At 35.5% G+C, this 24,775-nt stretch overlaps 1 protein-coding gene across 1 annotated transcript in view; it reads right to left on the reverse strand.

Annotated features, from left to right (window-relative positions):
* Positions 1-7,413: 7,413 nt before the first annotated feature.
* The window catches only part of LOC121729600 (chromodomain-helicase-DNA-binding protein 7), a 50,551-nt gene continuing 33,189 nt past the window's right edge, over positions 7,414-24,775 (reverse strand). Inside the window, exons 11-17 of the mRNA XM_042118162.1 lie at positions 23,219-23,416; positions 22,669-22,828; positions 16,788-16,874; positions 16,270-16,601; positions 14,613-14,759; positions 10,334-11,174; positions 7,414-10,174 (exon numbers count right to left, since the gene is read on the reverse strand). Of these exons, the coding sequence (XP_041974096.1) occupies positions 7,880-10,174; positions 10,334-11,174; positions 14,613-14,759; positions 16,270-16,601; positions 16,788-16,874; positions 22,669-22,828; positions 23,219-23,416 (4,060 nt within the window). The 3' untranslated portion in view covers positions 7,414-7,879. The remainder of the gene's footprint in view (positions 10,175-10,333; positions 11,175-14,612; positions 14,760-16,269; positions 16,602-16,787; positions 16,875-22,668; positions 22,829-23,218; positions 23,417-24,775) is intronic.

Consider the following 24,775-nt stretch of genomic DNA (forward strand, 5'->3'; position numbering starts at 1 on the left):
AGATGTCTCAATTTACTTTTGCAAATTAGTATTGTTTATTATGTTTATGAGTACCTATTTATGTTAATTCTTATTGTTAGCTATATTAATTGACTTCTAATTTGTTACTGTTATTTTTTACTGTTTTTTCATGTTCAGAAAGTCCAAAACGACTTTTTAAAGAAGTTGAAAGTTTCCAGAACATAAGTGATAGATTTATAGAGCAAAATACTGTGTTGCCCGATGAAATTATTGAACATCTTATAGAAAACCTTGATGTGTCACCGATGAAGACAAATGAATATAAGTTAACTTTGTAAGATAAGTCCCCATGATCTGAATACTCTAGGCCAGTCACACCAGTTCACTCTCAGTCTGAAATATAAAATGATTTTGAAAATTTGTCGATCTCAGCAAATTAACAAATACGCCAACACCCTCAGAATACAATTCATCACTTCAAGTCCGCCGCGTCCATTATCAGTATTAGATCAAAATATTATATATTCTTTTTTATTAAACAGATACTTTGATCTCATATAATCTATGACCTGCTTGAGTTTATTAACTCAAACAGGCCATCGAGTATATTGTCCCTCTCAAACTTTAAATCTTCTATAGACAACACCATTGATGCTTCTTCGGCAGTGGAGGCATCAAGTGAATGTTCTACGCCTTCCTCGTTAAACGGTAGAAAAAGACGTCAGTTAAATATTGATCTAAAGAAAAGGCGATTGAGAAATAAAGACACGTGTATTGATACGAGACGTAAATTACGACAAAATTTAGGTAAACAATTACATCAGTCCAGAAATGGTAAATTGCAACCTGCGTAACATCATATCCCGGCATTTGCAAGTTCTCGCGAAGTTTTTCTATTAACTTATCTTTGACCGGTTTTGGGATCTCTGTGATCACGAGAAGCAATTGAGAAATCGTTGAAATAAAATTTCATTTTGTGTTCTGAAGAATCGTATGCACCCCTCCGATGGTGTAAAACGTCCGGCGATGCTTATGATGTTATAATGAACCCATCATGCTTACAAGTGCCAAGTACAAAGACTTAATAAGCCTCTGCCTAAATTATAATAATTTACAACATAGTTCCTGTACTGATAATGATACTGAATAATTTTTAAATTAGTTTAAAATAATTAAAGTATTGACACAGAATTTCATTTTTGTTGTGAGAAAATACGATTTTTACGAAAGTAAATGAATGATTCCTAAGTATATCCATACTAATATTATAAATGGGAAAGTATGTTTATTTATTTATTTGTTTGTTTGTCCTTCCTTCACGCTCTAACGAAGAAACAAATCGTATTGTTTTTTGGCATAAACTTAATTGAAAGGATGAAAAGTAACATAGGCTACTTTTGGTCTTGGAAAAACATCATGTTTCTAAGGGAGCTTACGGGAATATTTGCAATTTACGCGATTTTCAAATTCCACGCGAGCGAAGCCGCGAGCAAAAGCTAGTATTTCATATTTTAACTTCCTTCTAAATCGTGTACCTTGCACCGAATCGACAACGTAGAAAAAGATATCTACGCAATTATGTTCTGAACTTGGTGTGTTTAAGATGTAAAACGTTTAACTACATATTTTAATAATATCGACGGGTGCAAAGTAAAAAAAGTCATCTGCAATTTTGAGTTTTTCGTTTTTTTGTAGAAACTAGCTTAAAATATCATGTTCTACAACATAACAAAAACAAAAATTCAAATATCACCTTATTTCTGGTACTTTTGTCACGTAAAAGAAGACATCTACTCCTGTTTTGTGAAATTGCACGACGTAGATGCGGATAACTACCGCTGGTCGTCTATACGCGGGACGCGCGGGGTTAATGTTATGCGGCATAAGCGGCTATCTGCCATATAGCTTTTTCTACGTTGCGATTGTGATTTAGATGTCTCAATTTACTTTTGTAAATTAGTATTGTTTGTTATGTTTATGAGTACCTTTCTATGTTAATTCTTATTGTTATTATATTAATTGACTTCTAATTTCTTTCTGTTATTTTTTACTGTTGTTTCATGTTCAGAAAGTCCAAAACAACTTTTTAAAGAAGTTGAAAGTTTCCAGAACATAAACGATAGATTTATCGAGCAAAATACTGTGTTGCCCGATGAAGAATTATTGAACTTCTATAGAAAACCTTGATGTATCAGCGATGAATACAAATGAATATAAGTTAACTTCGTAAGATAAGTCCCCATGATTTGAATACTCTGGGCCAGTCACACCAGTTCACTCTCAGTCTAAAATATAAAATGATTTTGAAAATTTGGATGTCGATCTAAGCAAATTATTAAATACGCCAACGCCCTCAGAATACAATTCATCACTTCAAGTCCGCCGCGTCCATTATCAGTATTAGATCAAAATATTATGTCTTTTTTATTAAACAGATAGTTTGATCTCATATAATCTATGACCCGCTTGAGTTTATTAACTCATATATCGAGCCATCGAGTATATTATCCCTCTCAAACTGTGAATCTTCTAAAGACAACACCATTGATACTTCTTCGACAGTGGAGGCATCAAGTGAATATTCTACGCCTTCCTCGTTAAACGGTAGAAAAAGACGTCAGTTCCGTATTGATCTAAAGAAAAGGCGATTGAGAAATAAAGACACGTGTATTGACACATGACGTAAATTACGACAAAATTTAGGTAAACAAAATATGCAAAACATCATATTCCGGCATTTGCAAGTTTAACTGTAGCGCAAAAATATCTCGCGAAGTTTTCCTTTTAACTTATCTTTGACCGGTTTTAGGATCTCTGTGATCATGAAAAGCAATTGAGAAATCGTTGAAATAAAATTTCATTTTGTGTTCTGAAGAATCGTATACATCCCTCCGATGGTGTAAAACGTCCGGCGATGCTTATGATGTTATAATGAACACATCATGATCACAATTCACAAGTGCCAAGTACAAAGACTTACTCGTAATAAGCCTCTGCCTAAATTATAATAATTTACAACATAGTTCCTGTACTGATAATGATACTGAATACTTTTTAAATTAGTTTTAAAGTAATTCCAGTATTGACACAGAATTTCATTTTTGTTGTGAGAAATTACGATTTGTACGAAAGTAAATGAATGATTCCTAAGTATATCCAAACTAATATTAAAATGGGAAAGTATGTTTGTTTATTTATTTATTTGTTTGTTTGTCCTTCCTTCACGCTCTAACTAAGAAACTAATCGTATTGTTTTTTGGCATAAACTTATTTGAAAAGATGAAACCGCCTATGTTACTAGGCTACTTTTGGTCTTGGAATAACATCATGTTTCTAAGGGAGCTTACAGGAATATTTGCATTTTACGCGATTTTCAAATTCCACGCGAGCGAAGCCGCGAGCAAAAGCTAGTATTTCATATTTTAACTTCATTCTAAATCGTGCACCTTGCACCGAATCGACAACGTAGAAAAAGATATCTACGCAATTATGTTCTGAACTTGGTGTTTTTAAGGTGTAAAACGGGCATTAACTACATATTTTAATAATATAAAGTGTTATACTTTACGTAGGTACTGATAATCGCACTAGTAATCGGTAAAAATACTTTAATAAATATAATTTTTAATTCCCACGTAGAAACGACCAAGTGGTAGTTAACTCAGTTGTCATATTTTCAAGCGCAATGTAGATGCAGACAACTACAATATCTCGTAAATTAAACATAAATAGAAGAAATTAAATATACATGTGGATTAATTTATAAATAATGAAACAACGATGAAAATTTCAATAAATTTGATTGGAAATTGACAAAATGGGAGCATTTTTTCCTATTATGCGCTCTCCTGAAAAGTAGCTGTTTTGTAGATGACTCTTTTTACTTTGCACCCGTCGATATAACTTACTTTTAATAATAATTTTAATAATATAAAGTGTTACACTTTACGTAGTTACTGATAATCGTACTAGTAATCGGTAAAAATACTTCAATAAATATAATTTTTAATTCCCACGTAGAAACGACCAAGTGGTAGTTAACTCAGTTGTCATATTTTCAAGCGCAATGTAGATGCAGACAACTACAATATCTCGTAAATTAAACATAATTAGAAGAAATTAAATATACATGTGGATTCATTAATAAATAATGAAACAATGATGAAAATTTCAATAAATTTGATCGGAAATTGACAAAATGGGAGCATTTTTTCCTATTATGCGCTCTCCTGAAAAGTTGCTGTTTTGTAGATGACTCTTTTTACTTTGCACCCGTCGGTATATTGTCATAAAGTAGGATATTGAATATTTAGGACTATAGTCTGTCATAAAGTGGCATTTTAATTTAATACAATTTTTCGGAAAAAGATCGGAATGGCACCTTTATCTCCACAGTTTGTCTATACTTTCGCATTTCTACTGGTGGCTATGCTAGGGCTACAGGGGTTTGGAAGAAGAGAAAGCATAATATGATAGCGCAACGGTAATATTTTTAAATAAAAGAACATTTTTTAAATATTATATCTTATGCAATGATTTTATTTTAAGTAATTATTATCTACAATACAATTCAGTAAGGGTATAGCAATTGCAATTAAAGTAAAATAATATGCAATAAATAATTTTATCACATTCAGTGTTCGCTTAAAATTATAAAAAAGTTAAAAAAAATAGTTCAATGATGTATACAAGTATTAGAACATGATTTGGACTACGGTTACAAGCTTAGTCTGGCATCGGTTCAGTCAATCTGTTTGGTCAGGACTCAGGAATGAGCGACTCCTGATCGTTAGATGATCATTTTCGCGTCACTCCGAGACGCGATAATGATCATCTAACGGCCAACTGGTTGATTGACGGACTGATCATTTTTTTATTAGGTATGTACTTTTCAGCCATCATTCTGATAGTCTGAAATGATGCCAGACTGAGCGTGTAACCGTTGTCTTTGCATTTTGACGATTGCAATCGGCGTTTAATGTTAAGTGTATAACTTTGTTATATACATAATGATACATAAATCAGAGTCAAAATAATTATTATCTGTGCATTGGATTTTTCAATGCAATAGTCTAGTTCTACTACTAAACTTACTCTACTTTAAAGTAAAAGTAATCATGCTGTATGCGTGCGTGTTCCGTTTTCTGGCTTCTGGCCTTAAAGTTTAAGGTATTTTAATTGAAATTGGTTAATTATTCTATTTCCATGATTTTGATTGCTCAAAATCATGGAAATAGAATAATTAGAAAAAATAATCATAAACATAAATGAAGTAGTACAGATAAGGCCTAAAAACAATTACAATCCTGTTAGTAGAACTAGGTCGCATGCTAATTCAATTAGACAGCTCGAATATTATAAAGAAAAAAAGAACGTACAAGGAATTGGGCCTCACCCAACGTATCATAATATGTAAATACAAAAAACAAGATTATACTATATTAAAGTAGTACATAATTATAATGTATTCAGGAGCCAGTTGCACCTTGACCAGTCTCATTTAGATAATATGAGCTTTTGAGTTCCATTGCCTAAGATTTTAGAGCATGTCAGTCAATTATATTTATTATTTATACAATTTTGCCTTTTTTAATATTATGCGTATATCCCTAGAGTGAACTTTAGACATGGTGCTGTCCTGCTGATTTAAGAATGCTTTCACATTATGAGTGTATTCACAGTCGCTAGTAGTGTGACAGCAGCGCGACTTGCGACCTAATGTGAAGGCAGTCTAAATATCTATACTACAAGTCAGCATGCAATTTTCAATTTCCAGATTGTCCTATGTATACCAACATTCAAATTAACAATTCATCTCAACATATAAATGTCGCAGCTAACTGGTTAAAATAGCCGTTCAATCAAACAGCTAGCCCTTTGACTGAACAACGCCATTCAATCACACGTCTAGCTTTTTAATTTAATATTTCAGTGGCTCAAAACGTTCAACACTACGGCTGATTCAAAAGCAGCCGTTTGATTGAATTAGTTCAGCGCTCACCACCGTGGCGCTAGGTGCATTTTGTTTACAATATGGCGTCAACTAGCCGGTATTTTGTGATTGTATTATGATATTTTTCATAAATGTACGTTATAAGTGTTATAAAAGTGACAGAAATGATGGGGACACATTAGAGTGAATCAAAATTGAAGCAAATATTCGAGGATAAATTACGGGATTATGAAATGCATCACCAAGGTATTTATTGCAATTGTGTTCAAAATGAGTTAGAATACAATTTATTCTACTTGTTATCATTACGCTTGTGTAATAATAACACTAAACATATTTATTCCTCTATGACTAAACTAATGGTCATTTTAGTTAATTTGCCATTTAACCAGTTGGCTAAGCGTCGTCTAGCTGTAGTGTTGAACGTTGCAGTCAACAAGTTGGCTAAACGACGTATAGCCGTGTGATTGAATGACGTTGTTCAGTCAAAGGGCTAGCTGTTGATTGAACAGCTTTTTTAAACAGTGGACTGCGACATAAACATGACATTCTTATAAGTCAAATTGGAATTACTACCAAATAACTGTAAAACACACCTAGGTACAATTAGCGCCCCTTCTAGAATACACAATGATAACCTCATTCTTAAAAACGTCACATATATAATAAAAAATTCATAACGATTTCGAGATCTCACAATTCATCAATTAAAACATTAAATTATTAAAGTCTTTGTCTACTTTAAGAGTTATAAAATAAACCATTACATTCGTATAAAATGACAGCCAATTAATGTGAAGTTTACCAGTCTTCTGACAGAATATACACAGATGTTACTATTAAAAATATATTCCTAGAAAGTTACTTACTCTATAAAGTCTATCATAGTAGTTAAAATAATAATATACAAATATTAAAATAAGTAATGTAGTATAGCGCTTGCAAACATTACTTGTCGCTCATGTATTTAATATATTTTATTCACACAATGTGATATTTCTGCCATGTACATGATATCATGACATGACGTCCAGTGAATACAGCATGTTTATATAAAGCGTGACAAAATTGTAATAAAAACATTATTTCATTTGAACTTCAATTCTATTGGATCCAAATCCCGCAAGATTGTTTTCATTATTACTGATAAAATATAATAATACTTGGGCCGTAGGCGTATGCTTCACATTCTAGTGCTTTATTATGAAGACGTTTAGAGACAGAAAAATAATTGCCATACGTAAAAAACTGGATTTCGCATCGCACCAAACAACCTACTGTACTCGGCGAAAAATGGCGGTAGCGGTCATTGACTCCCTGTCAAAAACTTGTCATTTTCTATACAAACCGCGATTGATAATGAAGCGTCAGATATTCCTAGTCCATTGTTAATCGCGGTTTATATAGAAAATGACCAGTTTTTGACAGGAAGTCAATGACCGTTATCGCCATGTTTCGCCGAGTACAGTATAGGCACCTAGGCAGTAAGTGTAATTTGGCGGGCTAGAACGTTGATAAATATATCATATAAACCAAAATAGTTTTTAACTAATAAGATGAGTACACAAATGCTAACTTATTGATAAATATTTGTGTGCCATTCTTTTAAAATAAGAAAATGTTTAAGCAAATCAACACACTCCATAATTTTCATAGGCTTCCCAAGCAAATTCTTATATTATATAGTTTATTTAAAATTTAAAATTGATTGGGTCTTCAATAATCATTATTATTCAAAGCTAGATAATTTTTACAAGCTTCTACAAAAATTACAGAGTGGATTTATTTGTATGCATTAATTTTTAAATTCATTCCCATTTTGACCTAAAAAGGCGTTTAAATATTACAATAAGTTAAAATATTTGCAATTTATGACTTTCACGAACGTTAATTAATAATTAATTAATTTATACTTAATTAATTCTTGTTGTTTTTTGAATACTGGAATCAAATAATTTGAATATTTTAATGATTAGATGTAGAATCTGTAGATTGTCTACCAGAACTTGACCGTAACTCTCGTCTTGTACTTATAGGAGCTTCGTCCGAAGACTTGCGACCTTTTTTTCTCAAGCCCTTACGTGCGGCATCTGTATTAGAAAAATCTGCTGCACTATCTTCAACGTTTATATCGTCTCTAATTTCACTCTCGTTTTTGTTACTATCATTATTTTTATCCTTTTCCTTGCTGACCTGTATATCAGATTCGTTGGTCAGTTTTTGTACTTTATCCTCTCTTTCTACATTTGTAATTTGCAATGTTTCATTTGATCGACCAACCTCATAATCATTACTTTTCATGCCAGTTTTTATAACTGTAGATGGAGCTATTAAATCCTCCAAGTCCATTTCCCCTGTATTAGTGGTTGGGTCCGCTTTTAATTCATGATTATCCTTTATTTTCTTAGAAGATGGTTGCATTGCTAAATTTTCAGGTTCATTACTTATATCTTCAATTGTTCTTTTTTGAGCTACATTTGCATTAGCTTCTTCATTGGTCATGCGGGAAATATAATCAAGTGGTTTGGTATGCTTATCATATATATCTTTTTCAAATTCTTTAGCCTTCTTGGATTCAGCTGAACTCACTAAGCTGGCACTTAAGGCACCAGAAGCCATTTGTTCTAACAACATTTTACTTATGTCAATATCTTTTTTGTCACCCTTAAGCAGTTTTTCCTGAACTGCAGCAAATTCTGGAGGAACGATTGGAGTTCTTAATGTATCGTAAGACATTTTCTTTTTATCTGACTTTGATAAATCAGTTGCTGATGTTTCATGGTTGTCAGTTTCACGAGATCTTTTGTCAGCTTTAAGAGATGCGTCGTAATTTAAAGCTTGCTTTGATAGTGATTCCAATAAAAAGGGATCCGTCGGTAATAGAATTTGTGGCAAATGGCTTGTCTGTGATCGATCCGAAACTTTTTGCTGTCGAGCAGTTGCTGAATTAGTAACAACAGTTGAAGATCTGGGTGTTGTATTTTTAGAACTACTGCGAGGATTGTGGCTGGTGCCATGTAAACTTGTTGTATTAGAAGAAGATGTAAGATTGGTACCTAATAAGCCTAAAGCATCATATGCCGAGGTCATTCCTGAATGTACGCCAAAAGGTGAAAGGCCACTTAAGCCTAGTTGAGGATATAGCATATTAGGATTCGGAAAAACGAATGGAAATTGCGAATTAGCTGATTTGGATGAGGACGAACTTGTAGTTTCTGTCGATTTTCTTGGCTTTGATTTACCGTCAGCAGACGTGCCAGATCCACTTAAACTATTCATGTCGAGAGACGGAAATCCAGGTATTCCTAGTCCTGCTAAATTTGCAAATAAATTGCCTCCAGACATATTCCCAAGCAAATTAGGCATACTATTAAAGGAATTCAACAAAGGATTATTTTTCGGATCAAAGTTAGTTAAACTTGACAAGAGTTTTGGATCAAATCCTGTCAAATTCGATAGTGTAGCAGCTAAAGTTTTAGGGTCAAACGCACTTAAGCTCGATAAGCTAGCTAACAATGCTGGGTTTAACCCAGCTAAATTCTGATTCAAATGCACATTCGACGACAATACATTTGTAGCTGAAGTGTCTAATGTAGGTGGACGACCCTTTTTTCGTTCAGGGGCAGAACTCGTGGACTGTAGCGGGCTCTGCCTCTGACTTCGAACATCTTGCGGTAGTTTAACATGTTCTTTTATACCTTCAGTCCACTTAGAATCAATATCATACATAGGGTTTTCTGCAATCCATTGTGCCAAATGTTTTAGTTGAGGTGCTTTATGACCCACTAATCGTTTTCCGGTAGCGCGATGCACTACGGGTACGTGTTCATCTGGCGCAAGTCTAGGCGTTGGTCCTCGTCGGCGTGAATCAATACTAGCTTGTTCAGCCAACCATTTGTTTACCTTAGCTTCGTGTGAATATGACTTGGGTAATGATGAGGCTGCCGATTTTGGATTCTTAGATGTTTGTTCTAGAGATTGTTGCAGGAACGACGAAAGCTCCTTAGACGATGAGTGCGGAGAGGGGACGTTAGTTACGGTCACCGAAAATGGTTTTTGTGGAGTTGGATTGGCAGAGCTACTCGGAGGCGCCGCTGGTGTGACTGTCACCTCCGGCAAAATAGTTGTACTTTTGCTTCGAGGTGAATCGTGAGAAACGGTACTATTTGATGTTTGACCTTTTGCAGCCGATAGACCCAAAACAATTTCGTCTAATTTTTTTCTTTTCTTCTCTTTTCCTATTATTTGTTCGGGTGCAGGCTGAAAATTAAACGTTTAATTAAATTTTTGTATGATCGTACTATGTATTTTGGTTAAAGAGATTTTTCGTTCTTCTTATATATTGATAGTAAAACTTAAAAGGTAACAAACAAGACGATTAGTTCTTAAAGAAAGTATCGTGATCTACTTAGCACTTACCACATTCTTTCTTTTCATTAGTCTACTGAGCGTATCATCCAGTCTGCTTCTCGTGGGTGTCAGAGACGTTGACGCCGTCTCAGTCTGAGGTGTTCGTCGCCCTAGTGAGAAATCTTGCGCTTCGCTAAGATCGAGCGGTGCCGACAGATCGACAGGAGCGGCCGCAGACGGCGCCGGCGGCGCTGGCGGTGCAGGCGGCGCAGGCGAGGGTATCACACGCTGGTGCGCGGGCGGCGGCGCTGGCGTGGACCGCCTCGACCCCGAGTCGCTGGATGCGTCGTCGCGATCCCCGCCGGCCCGGTGCGCCTCTCGCGACGCGGAGTGGGCGGCTTGAGGCGACGACAACAGTGCGTGCAGCTTAGCCCGCTCCGTCTCCACGTCTATAGCGATATGACGTTTCTGCTTCCGTTCCTCGACTTGTTCCGACGCCCCGCTATCTCCAAATTTAGATGTCGACGTAGACGGCCATTCGCTGTTCTGTACTGCGTGTGCGATGTGGTGCAGTCTAGTTTCTAAGGCTCTTTCAGTAAACCAGTGCTCGGGACCCAAATTTTCTTCGACTCTACCTAATTTCGCCAAGGTTTCTAATTCAGATAGTGCATCTGTATCATCGTCAGTATCACGCTCGAGAACGTTAGATGTGCGTTTACTACGTCTCAGAGACATTCGCGGTTCAGAAGCAGTTTCTGAGGTACTTCTTTCGTCGTCATCCGATAACGACTTCTGTTGTGATTCAGTTTTTAAATTAGATTTATATTTTGAAATCCATTTTCTTGCACTGTCTCCGAATGGTAGTTTAGGGTCACAGAATAATTTATTATATGTGTCTCCTAAGCCATGTCTGAAAATAATAATGTCCAACTTAAAATATAGGAAGTTGTAAAAAAAGGTTTGTTAAAGATACATTTTTATAATATTAAATTTTTAAAATATTAACAACTTTTTCTATGAGAACAATGCTGGGAACTCAAAAAAAATCCGTCTGCATACCCATACAAATTGCCGATCCGGGCATCCGTATGAAATGGGTATGAAGACGGCATTTTTTTTTGAGTTCAAAGCATTGTTCTCCTAGAAAAAGTTGTTCATTTTGACGGTCTCATTTGATGGTTTCAAGGATAACGGTGTTTACACAAACACACTGTATACGATATAAACCTTTAGTTAGGCTGGATGTATATATGCGACCGCGTGAACGAACGGTTTGGCCACTACATCGGGATATCACAAGCAAAAGTATGTAACGACATATTACACTGCTCAACATTAGTTTTGCGGCCTGAAAACTAAAAGCTGTTTCTGTAAGAACTTTGTGCCCTGATCATATGTTTCTAAGATATGTTCTTTCTATCAGCTCAGGTTTTTAAGAAATTTCATTCCAAAATTTCAAAAATCTCGAATTTTAGTCCATTTCGGATTCACTTTATTTTTAATTGAAGTAATTTATTTTTGTGAGTTTTGATATAATATATTTAGTAAATATACACATCTATTATTTAGATCTCAATTTGAATTGCATATTTTTTTTTAAATTATGAAAGTTGAAAACTGAACTTTCTTTTTTCATACAAAAATAGGCTACTTGACCTAATTTTTTTCTTCATGCTAATCGGCTGTTAATTGGAATTATATATTATTATTATGTAAATCTGCACCATGTATGAATGTAGTTGCAAATAAACTTTACTATTAATATATTATTAATCATGTATTTTCACAAAAAAAAAACAATATTTTAAACAGTAGAAACCCATAAAAATCTTGATTGAAAAATATACTTCTTAAATGGCGCCGAAAACACTGTCCACAACACTGTCCGCCATAGTGTAACGTCATATTTTTTGTATTTTATACTGTCTTTATTGAATTTTTTTTAATGTGCTTGATGTACGAGTCTAAAAGTGCCCAAAAATTAGAAATTAGAAATCAATTGTAATGTTGAAAACTTTTGGAGAAAAGTTTTGGTCATTTCATTTCCCGTCTACAATAAATGGAGATAATATAATATAAAACTGATGTTTTATTTGAATTATTGAACAAAATATTATATTTTACAAATCTTTCTAGGCTTATTCTTATTATTTATGTACTTTTTACGAGTCTGATGACGTCACATCCAAATCGGAAGTACCGCCCGTCACATCCAAATCGAAGTGTCTCCCTCTGGCATACATTTATTAAAACTAATAGACCTGGACCCCAGAAGGATAACACATAACTTACTTTCTGATGGGTTACATTCTCAATAAGAAGTGTCTCCCTCTGGCATACATTTATCAAAACTAATAGACCTGGACCCCAGAAGGAAAACACATAACTTACTTTCTGATGGTGGACTAAAAATTAGTCTTACTTTACTTATAACAAAATGTCTTATATTTAAATATAATTTGTAGAATATTATTCTGAACTAGTATTATGTAATGTAAGACACTTTTCAGTGACCAAAACTTTTATCAAGCGCTTTAAAAATAACTATGTTGCAATTTTTTTTATATTATATATATATATATATATATATATATATATATATATATATATATATATATATATATATATATATATATATATATATATATATATCTCTCTCTCGAAAGTGACTGACTGATATGGTGACATTATGACGTAGGCATCCGCTAAGAAAGGATTTTGATCAATTCCACCTCCAAAGGGGTTAAAATAAGGAATGAAAGTTTGTATATAATAATACTTCTTAACGCGAGCGAAGCCGCGGGCAAAAGCTCGTAAATTAATAAAACACCTTAGAAAACAATATTGCAAGAATTTATTTTCTACCAACCGTTGCCCGCGACTTCGTCCACGTCAGCATAGTATAGTGAGTGTGGCAAAGTGAGCCTACCCAGCAAGTGCGCCATACAGCTATTTTTCCATACTGCTAACTGGAAATCTCTAATCAGCAGTATGGAAAAAATCTATATAGCGCACTTGCCGGATATATATAAGAATTGCTCGTTTAAAGATAATATAAGATAGTGAGTTAGGCAAAGTGCGCCTATGCGGCAAGTGCGCTATATAGTTTTTTTTTTATGAAATAAGGGGGCAAACGAGCAAACGGGTCACCTGATGGAAAGCAACTACCGTCGCCCATGGACACTCGCAGCACCAGAAGAGCTGCAGGTGCGTTGCCGGCCTTTTCAGAGGGAATAGGGTGATAGGGGATGGTAGGGAAGGCAGGTTTTCTGTGAGAACGTCGTATTTCTCCGGTCGAGGCGGCCCATTCGTGCCGAAGCATGGCTCTCCCACGTATAATGTCCATATACGTGGGAGTCCAATAATGTCCATATTCAGGCTGTACTCCCTTCTAACATGTAGTGATTATTATTAAAGTATGAATACAATGGAGTAAGTACTCACTATTTTCCTTCCAAAATTCTTGCATCCTGATTTAAATAATGTGTAAAAATGTCGTCTCACGTCTGTCTGTCTATAACCTTTTCGCCCAAACTGCTAAAACGATTTTGCTGGGCACTAATATTATACTTTGAGCCCTAGGCAAGGATATAGAATGCTTTTTATCCCGGATTTTTTTTGCGCAACAAAGTTGCGGGCGTTATCAGTAATTAATAAATGGAGAGACAGACAGACAGATGAACAGGCTGAAATATCTAAGTTATCGGGTCCCGTTTTTACCCTTTGGGTAAGGAACCATAAAAGGGGAAAATTATTATCAATCTTTGTTATTATACTATGCTGACGCAGACGAAGTAGCGGGCAACGGCTAGTAGGTGTTTTCTAAGGTATTTTATTAATTTATAAAATAAAAATAACGCCTTCAAAAAAAATTAGCAACAAAGTTATTTTTAAAGCACTTGAAAAGTGTCTTACACTACATGATACTAGTTCAGAATAATATTCTACAAATTATATTTAAATATAAGACATTTTGTTATAAGTAAAGTAAGACTAATTTTTAGTCCACTTTGGTTCCTGGTACCTGACCAGGTGTCACACTTAGAGTTACACAAATTCGCAGGTATTCTAAGCACACAAGGCACTACTAAGAACCTATGTTTCATCCATCAGAAAATAAGTTATGTCTTATCCTTCTGGGATCCAGCTCCATAATAAAAATGAATACTTTCAACTGCAATGTGATTCATAAATAGACTAAAATGCGAGATTTTTAAAACTTTGGAATGAAATATCTTAAAAATCTGAGCCGATAGAAAGAAAACTGGAAACATATATCGTGCACACAAAACTCTGATGAAAAAATAAAATAAAAATATCTTTTTATTCAAAATGGGTAAATACTCACTTGCAAACTCCTAAAATGAGAAGCTTGTCGTGTCGGGCAGGCTGCCACCACGGGGGCATATCGAAGGAACGTTCACAAAGGGCCAGACGAGAATCGAGCGACGGATGAGGAGCTACTTCTTCGCGTAATACACGCAGCAGATCAATTCTGGAACAACAACTTTCACTTCAATATATCATGTATAGGAATAAATTAAGTAAGTTTCTAGATACTGTAATTTATAGTATTCAATTTAAGTATGTAGATAGAACACATTAGGGATCCACAGTATGTAAAATTTACATACTGTGGATCCCTAATGTGTTGCGTTGTTGTTACGAACACTATTTAATAGTGTTCGTAATAAAGGAGTATGTTTTAAAATGTATGGAGTCTGGTCCAAATTTCCGCCACTATTTATTTATTAACTAGCTGTTGCCCGCGACTTCGTCCGCGTGGACTATAGTTTATAGCGCGCGATGTCAACAAAATTGGTGTCAAAAGCTTTTATAAAAGAACCCTGGTACCCCTTAAATCAAAACAGCTGTGCAGTGTGCATATAATATTTCAATTTGTTTAATTAATCTTTAAATTTTATGCCAAATTTTTAAGCTTATTTAGCCCCTCAATTACACAACTTTACACAAATTATCGATTTCGTACTGACGTTTCAGAGTGGCGCCGGCAATTTAAAATGGCCGCCCTTTTTATCGATTTGATTTCGATTCAACAGTGTCAATCTCTATTGTCATAAGTTCCATTTCATGCATCTGACATTATTCAAATATTTTCGTACCAATAATTTTCACAGTTAAAATTTATAATTTTATATTAATAAGTTAGCATTTAGCAACTTTTCATTTTTATTCATTTAAATGAAATGAAAGCGAGACAGACAGACAGAGATACTTTCGCATTTATAATATTAGTATAGATAAACTACAACCACATCGCATACATTTTTTTACTTAAAACTAAAATAATATAAACTTAAACAAATGAGTCTCTTATTTTTTTCGTAAAAACAAAATATTTATCATGGTACACATCGAGATCTATAATACCATTTATTTTATTATATTGAGCAAATATTTTAGTCATCGGAGATTGTAACCCAATATATTGGTTTTGCAGGGAGGAATATAAAATGTCTTAGTTATTTTAAGTTTATACGATATGGTACGTTTAAGGTTATACGATAATGATCATGTAGAGTGTTGCATAATTATGACCTTACCGTGGATAATTTTTATACAGAAAGCACAAGTCCAGTAATATTCCTCTATTCCGTAAGGTGACCATATCGAATTTACTCAAACGTTGTTCGTATGGTTGCCTATGTGAAAATCAGCTACTGCCGAAAGCTAGATATAGTTAAAGCCCGCGTTATTTTTTCGATCCTTTGAGAATGCACTACGTAATATGGACTAACGAGACCTATACAGTAAAATTGTCTACTAAGTACTGAATCATTAAAACCAGACCGCAATCAAAAATACTCTGTCAGTGAAAAGTTATGGTTGAATGAAAAGTTATGTTTTTTACCATTCTGTATGAAAAATATTGTAGATGAAATGTCTCAATTCATTATGAAAGTTATTCTTTATTTAATGGACAATAAGTCAATATGAGTCTCGTTAGTGGTGGAAATTTGGACCACTTTACTTCATTCTCCTACCTTTCCAACGTTGCAATAGCCCTCTCTTCACCGATCGGCTCCGGTTTTAAATCCGCCCTTGTAGGCAACTCTGCTTCACCAACGGATAGACTGCATTGACGCTTACACATAGCCATAAAAGCCTTTAAGTAGTCAGTCAATGCGTCGTCACTTTTAGAATCTAATCTCGCAAGTGCTCTGAATCTACTCCACCGTAAGCTCTTAGTGGCTGGGTCAAATTCTACACCATAAGAGGCAACGGTCCTACGGAAAGCTTCTTCATCAGCCCGAGTCCATCTCCACTGAGAAACTTCGTCACGTGCCAATTGATCCATACGCTCACGTCTTTCCATCTAAAATACAAGGGGCCCGTTATGTACCACATTAAACAACATTACACCCCTACTAATATTCCCAACTCACGCAAAAAGAACCAAATTTATATTATTTTTAAAATAATATACAGAAAACAAAAAAAAAAAACAAAATAATAATATTATATATCAGAACTAAATCTTAATTTTAACTACATTACATACCTTAGCTTTCTGTTGCATTTTGAGTTCTTCTCGCTTGTAATTTCGCTGGTAAGCTGTTATAAGGCGGCGAAGACGAGTATTGAGATCCTAAAAAAAAAATGAATTGTATGTAGGATGTTTAATAGAATCTAATTAATACCCTATAATTAGATTCTATTAAGCATACCATGTGAACAGACATCAACATGTAACGAATTACACAATCTCAATAAAATGGAGATTCAGGATATAAAGACAAGTAAAAATTACAAATAGGAATACCATTACGCTTACATAATATTAGTATAGTAAAAACTTATAACACCCTTCTTTTTTTGTCGAGCGTTTAAAATAGACAGAACTAACGAGTAGGCTGACTTGGCCAGTCTCGAAACCAGCAGGCAGCAGGGCGGGAGAGGCGCGGCACAGGGACAGTAGGCCTACTACAAAACCGTTTCGAGACTCAAAAAATCGGACGAGAATGCCGCGTACTGCTCTAACAACATCATTTCACGTTTGTAAGAGTAGGACGCAACATTTTCGTACGATTGTTTGAGTCTCAAAACCGTTTCGTGGTACGTACGGGCGCTGGCCCCGAAAACCGAGCGGCGCGCGGCGTAATAAACGGCTTATATCTGTCGCTTGCGACCAGCTTTAAAAGATTTATTAATATTATATTTTTACTATACAGGGTTATTTTTTCACCGGTACAATACATTTTACCACGTCATTGGTATCAATTAGTGATCGACGGAACTTTCAGTTTCGGTTTCGGCCAGTTTCGGCCAAAAAATCTAGTTTCGGCCTTAGTTTCGGTTTCGGCCAAAATATAGCCGAAACCGAAACCGAAACTCATGCATCGTTCGGTAAACTTCGCAGTTAACTCGAGCTTGCTTGCCAGCGAGGCCCAGGCTCAGTTCGCCACCATCTAATTAATCATGTTTTGAGATTATGTATTCCAGATTAGTCCCAAATCAAAAATTTGCACTTCGTTTTATTTTCATTAAATTGTCTTAACTTATTTTTATCGAAATTATATTATTGAATTTTATTTTTACGATAAAAGCAGGCTTATTTAATATATGTAACTGTTGGCAAATTACGTGCTATTTTAACAATGTTTCCCAAACACACGATTTAGTAAATGCTATGATAAATTGATTATATTGTGTGTGAACTTTATTTACTTAAGAATTTTGTTTGACTGTGAGATTATAAGATATCTTAGGATATATCTTGTGAGATTTATCTAGTAAATCATCTCGCCTCACTCCTTTTTTTTTGGACACGCAATCTCTTAGGACTTAGACCGTTCCTACCCTGCTAGAATCTTATCTAGCCCACTTCCCCGTTAGCTTCACTCTTCCGGCCCTCAGTATATTTTTCAGGTTTAGTGGCAAAACGCCTTCTGGAGAAAAAAAATGTGACGTCAACTGCAAGTTTGCTTAGTCATTTCGTTTTGAACTTCGACCGCGGTCGTGTCCATGTCTCCCATAAAAATAATATTCTGCAATTATTGATTTTGTTTTCAGTAGTACGTCGTTCAGTAGTATGTCTGAGGGAGGATTTCACCAATCGCACAACTTCGTTTTATAAAACTTAGTTCTCACTTAACGCGTTCCTACGGGGATCAGCAAGAAACGATATATAAACTACCTAAACGCATCATTTTTTTCGTCTATGATTTTCGATTCGCTATGACTCTACACTGGCAGGACTTTAACGGCTTTAATGAAGTTTAACCGTGCAACATTGGACGTTCTAAAGATAAAACTCGGATTTGTTGTGAACTTTATATTAGTGAAATGCAATTTGTAGAACCAATTTAATGTACACTAAGCGCGTTCTATTTCTTAGGTGAATCGCACCTAAATAAAATGACTTCAAATAACTTCTGCTCTTGTTTCTTAGGATAATCCTTCGTTATAATACATTAAGGGGAATTTCACGAATCACACTTAAACGTTTTATTAAACTAAGTTCTCATTGAACAATGAACGTGTTTATATGGCGACGTGAATCTCGTTTTGTTTCAAATAGATTTTACATTCTTCATTTAATCGCGATTATTTTTATTTATTTATTTATAGCAGGCTACATTAATGAATCTAAGTTTACGTTATACGTTTAATTGATGATTTTTATACATTTTTATCATCTTTGAGCCTTGTCACGTTGTTTTAGTAACAAATAGCAAGAAATAAGCTAACCAAACGCATATATTATGTGAAAACTGTCAACTTAACAATTTTTTCGCCTATGTTTTTTGATCTGTCATACACTACAACGACAGGACATGTGTTTTATGAAGTTAAAACTCGAATATTGGGCGTTCAGAAGATAAAAATCGGATTTGCTGTGAATGAGACGAAACGCATCTACTTGGAATCGTATAAAAAAACGGAATATAGTACAAAAAGTTATTCTAGTCTAGGAATAATAATACAGGGTGCAATTAAACCTTCCTGCCAAATTTTTTCCAGGGCTTAAGTATCACTAGGAGAGTATATTTAACCAACAAAAAATTGGGTGTTATTTATTTCAAAAAATTTTATCCTATTTAAAATCATTGCAGAACGGTCGCCCGCGGCGCGGGGGATGAGAGGGGGTAACGCGGGGTCACTACTGCGCGGGCGACGCGTCGTGTCCATTAATTGTAGTGTTTTTTTAGGATAACTTTCTGAAGCGTTTTCTCAACATTTTAGTACTGAGTGATAATAAAAGAAAAAATACGTGAATTTTTATTTTTAACAAGGATCAATATATCAAAATTTGGCAGGAAGGTTTAATTGCACCCTGTATTTCTGGTAAGAAATGTCGTAAAAAGTAAAAAATTCAAAGTGGTACTTTTATTTAGTTTTAAAAAATGTAATTGATGTTAAAAATCAATAAATTACAGTAAATAATCGTAATTTTGAATGTTTTACCAAGTTTCGGTTTCGGCCGAAACTAAGAGTAAGGCCGAAAGTTCGGTTTCGGTTTCAGCTGAAAAATCAGTTTCGGTCGGACACTAGTATCAATAATAGAGTAAGTATATTTCACTTTTTTTTTCATTTCAATTAATTTATCCTTTATCCAATCTAATACCGCTTGGGCGCACTAATAACATGGCGACAACGGGTGCGGTATGAGATAGGGGGCGGCGCGCGGCGGAGTGAGGTAAGCGATCGTCCGGGATGGGCCGGGCGGCGCACGAGTTGCCTCAAATGCGTAATGCATATACATTTTTTAGTTGTTTAGCGGATAAGTCCGGGCTTGATATTTCTGTTTTTTGTTTAATAGGGGTAGTAACAAAAATCGTTAGTTTTTTTCATTTTTGACAACTATTACGTATGTTGATGTATTGTACTGGTGAAAAAATAATCCTGTACATAAAACATCCTAATTCTGATGAACATATAATTTTATTTTATTTTATTTATTTTACAATTTATGTACACACAAATAGAAGTTAACAAACCAGCTTAGAACTAAAAATATGTTTGTACAAAGGTACATCTTATTCCAAAATGGAATGTCTTCCAGAAGACCTGACTGAAAATAGGAATGTGTGATTGTAAAAATATAATATGCAAAAATTATATTTTTACAATATAATTTTTGCATATTATATTGTAAAAATATAATATGCAAAAATTACTAGTTTTTACCAAAAAAATTTTTTTTGGAAACATGGACATAATAACCCGTGACATGTTTAATAATGTTTCTTTCCTTTATTGTTTTTTTTTTGTCGTTATTTAAATTTAAGTTAAATTTTTTAACTCAATCAAAACTCGACAATAGGGTTGCAATTCATCGAAGTAATTGTTTATATTATCTTACAATAAATATATGATAGTTCATCGAAAGTATTTTTTTTATTTAAAAATACGTATTTCGGTTAAATAAAAATTCAAAATTCTAATAAGCCGCCGAAACACTTTATTCACCAATATGACGTCACGCTATGTAAGTAACGTCACTGTCGTATAAACCACTAGTCGTATTCGTTTCATTTCTCAACTGCGCATGTGGAGCTTTCGCGCATGCGCAATAATACAAATATTCATCAATTTCTGTCAGATTTTGGCACATGACTGTGGCACTTATTTTCAACTTTACGAATGCTTAATGCGTTAAAAAACGAAACGAATACGACAAATATATATTGTTGTGTAAACATTACGCGACCGTGACGTCATCATGACATTATGCATTAGCCAATCCGGATCGATATCGAAAAAGTGGCGCGAGAAACAAAAAGCCAAACATTTTTTGTGTTTTTGGATATATAAATTGTTATTATTTTTATTAAAACTTATGTTAATCACATAAAGAACCATCATTTTATGCATTTAAAGCAAATAATCACAAAAAATTATTTCTGTCAAATAGCCTAATTGTTGTTTACATTTTAGCACGTCATGCGATTAAAATTTGCAATATTCAATTTTGAAATCGCCAGTATCGGTACTCGCTCCGATTCTTCCGTTTCTTTGCGGTCAGAGTACTGGATAATTCTGTCTATTATCCATTCCAAATTACCAATGGGTATGTCAACAAAAAAAAATTGTTGTAGCGTCGAGGTTCTATAGTAAGGTAGCATGAAATCCTTACAATTATAGCACACGAGCATTTGCCCGCGGCTTCGCTCGCGTTAAAAAGTATTATTATTTACTCACTTTCATCCCTTAATTTAATCTCTTGGAGGTGGATTTGATCAAAATCCTTTCTTAGCGGATGCCTACGTCATAATATATACCTGCATGCCAAATTTCAGCCCGATCGGTCCAGTGGTTTGGGCTGTGTGTGATAGATCACCATGTCAGTCAGTCACCTTTGAGTTTTATATATAAAGATTTGTGTAGTAGTAGGTCTCGTTTTCAAGGTTTTTGCTTGAGTCTCGAAAATTATTTGCAATATCTCTTTAGTGACTTCTACATTCAATTTCCTATAAATTACGTCTAAACATTTTTACTGTACGATCATTGCTTTAGGAAGTACAGAGTATTAAAGGTGATAAAAAGAAGAAGCTTAATCGTTTTACAAATTGCCTTTATGCCTTATCAATTAAATCGTGTTTCATCTTCGTCATCTTTATCATTAACAATCAACATCGATGTATGAATTTATAATATAACTTCAACACGGCCGCGCGCGGACGTGAATATAACTTCAAGACACGGCCGCGCGCGGCTCACGACAGTCGTCGACCGCGCGCGTCTGTCGCGAGCCTCGGAAGCGGTGCCAAACATTTTCATACACTGACTATAATTGTCGCAAGCGGCCGACGACAATCGTAGGCCGCGCGCGGCCGCGATCGATCGCGATGCACGGAATAGGGATGATGACAAGGTCAAATATTAGCGTATTTTGTTAATAAAATAAAGAAATCACGGTGAAAAATAAGTGTTCCCAAAATTACAGCTCGATAGCATTTTTATTTTTTTTGTTATGCGCCTTCAAAGTTAGATAATCAAGCCTTTTTTTTTAAATTAATTTCTTAATATTTGTATACCAATCGATAATTTATGCAATTAAAAGCAACTTTTGCTATGAAACCACTTTCATAAACGCAATATTTAATATACCTACCGAACAAAGTTCTCTCCCGATGCGTACAAACTACGAAAGAGTGACTGACGTCAGTCTTTCGTAGCACTTTGTATGGAGCGTTTCGGGCAGGTCTATTTTATGAGATGTTTGAATTGTCATATCTTGGTGAATTTTTAAGCTTTCAGAGTCATTCTTACAGCGATGTTTCTATTTTTTAAGGGTCTTTCAATTAATAAGAAAAAAAAATTGCCTATTGTACCTTGTATATTCATCTGGACACCTTTAGGAACAACTGTACCAACTTTCAAAGCTACATGAATTATTTGGTCTGAATTCCTTAATTTTCTCAGGCTATAGTGAGTACCTGCATGGATGGCCACTGATGTGCGGGCGCATGGTCGTCGTCGGGGCGGGGCGAGGCGCGGGGGGAGGCGCCGGGGGAGGTCGCTCCAGCGCCGCTCGACACGTCGTCCGTACACTCCTCGTCGCCCACCACGCTGCCCAGTACCTTTCTTTCTTCGCTTCTAAAAATGTATAATCGAATTAGCGTCAAACCTACTAAAGACGATCTCATGTTGAAAAATCATCAGCCCAATTTTTTTTATAACAAAATATAATATCTATGGACGCTTCACACCACGTCAGTCTGGCCCCGTGCTAAGTACCTGAAAGACTTGTGTTACGGGTACCAGACATGAGACAACGGAAATAGATTTAAATACTAAATATATGTTATATTTAAGATATTAAGATTTTTATTATATCATACATATATTTAATACACATCCATGACCCAGGAACTTCTAAAACTTATTTGTTCCGTCGGCGGGAATCGAACCCGCGACCCCCGGCTTGAGCTACCAACGCGCTCACCACTGAGCCGCAGAGGTCGTCAAGTGTCAACGTTTACTTACTTGATATCGGTGCACTCTGACTCATCGGGGGGACCGAGCTTGTCGACGTAGCACAGCTGCGGGTCGGAGCGCATGGCGAGATAGTTCTCGTAGCCGTGTTTGTACGTGCCAACCAGAAGCGACACGTCGCACTCGGAGTCCCACCAGAGGCGCGGCGGAGCGCTGTCGACGCCGCGCGGTACTCGCATACCTAAAGTGCTAAGCGAATATTTCCCTCGTGAGCTATGAACTTAGGGGTTCCGTAACTTCCGTACCCAAAGGGTACATAATCGGCCAAGTGCGAGGACTCGCGCACGAAGGGTTCCTACCGGTTATAGAGGAAAAAAATAGGCGAAAAATTATGTTTTTGTATGGGGGGCTCCCTTCATTTTTTATTTTATTTTAATATTATTATAAAATATTAAAGTACACATATAAGTAAAGAATGTGTGAAAAATTCAAGTGCCTACCTCTTGGCATTATTGATATAGAGCTAAAAAAGCCAAAAGATCAGGTTTGTTGTATCTCCCCTTGTATTATATTTATGTGCCATTGAATTTTCAATAATAACTGAAATACAATTTAGTTATTATTTAAATACATAATTACTCGCGGTTGTTTGCCAAAGTCCTCCGAAACGGCGAAACGACCGAACAGCTAATGGTGTTGAAATTTTGTGTTAATCTTGTGGGTCTAAAAATCGACCAATATCTGTTTTTCGTTCCCGAAATAATGTTGTAACTTGTAGCATACCGAACAGGGCATAGTACTAATTACCCAAGAGCCAGCACAGCCAGACTTTCGGCATTTTATAAAAGCTGGAACTTTTCCTGCGGTTTGAGTAATCGTCGCGCGTATTGAATGAGGGTTTTCATAAATCATTTGCCACGAGACTCAGAGGGACGGTAGCAGGGGCGCCTTTCCTTAGGTGCAATGTGTGCGGTGCACACGGGCGCCGCGGTCCTAGGGGCGCCGAGCGCCGCTCGCAATTGGCGCGCGCCCGCGCAGGCCGGCCGCCACGGCCCACGCTTTATTGACCAACGTAAAAAGAACTCCAGTTTGCAAACATTTTTGTGTAATATCCGAGGCTCTTCCTATATTTGTAGAATTACAGCAAAGCAAGGCGCGGCATGAGCGGCTCGGCTTTTGCAATATAAATATTATAATCTTTACTTTTCAACGTGAAATGAACCTTAAAATACATAAGATTATATTATTTGGTGTAATAGTGAGTGTCCTATCGCTCGTTCTTTTTCAAAATACGTAGTGGGAGGATTTGGATTTAGATACAAAAAAGCACAGTGTTCTAATTTAGAAAACAAACTGTGCCATGCTGGCTCTTCGGATGTAGAGAAGTTACAGCTCTTCAATAATAATAATAATAATATTTATGGACGCTTTACACCACGTCGGTCTGGCCCCGTGGTAAGTACCTGAAGGACTTGTGTTACAGGTACCAGACAACGGATATATATTTAATACTTTTTATACTATACTTATATTTAAGATTTTTATTATATGATACACATCCATGACCCAGGAACTTTTGAAAAACTTTTTTGTTCCGTCGGCGGGATT

The sequence above is a fragment of the Aricia agestis genome, chromosome 1, assembly GCF_905147365.1.
Source record: "Aricia agestis chromosome 1, ilAriAges1.1, whole genome shotgun sequence".
NCBI classification, from domain to species: domain Eukaryota; kingdom Metazoa; phylum Arthropoda; class Insecta; order Lepidoptera; family Lycaenidae; genus Aricia; species Aricia agestis.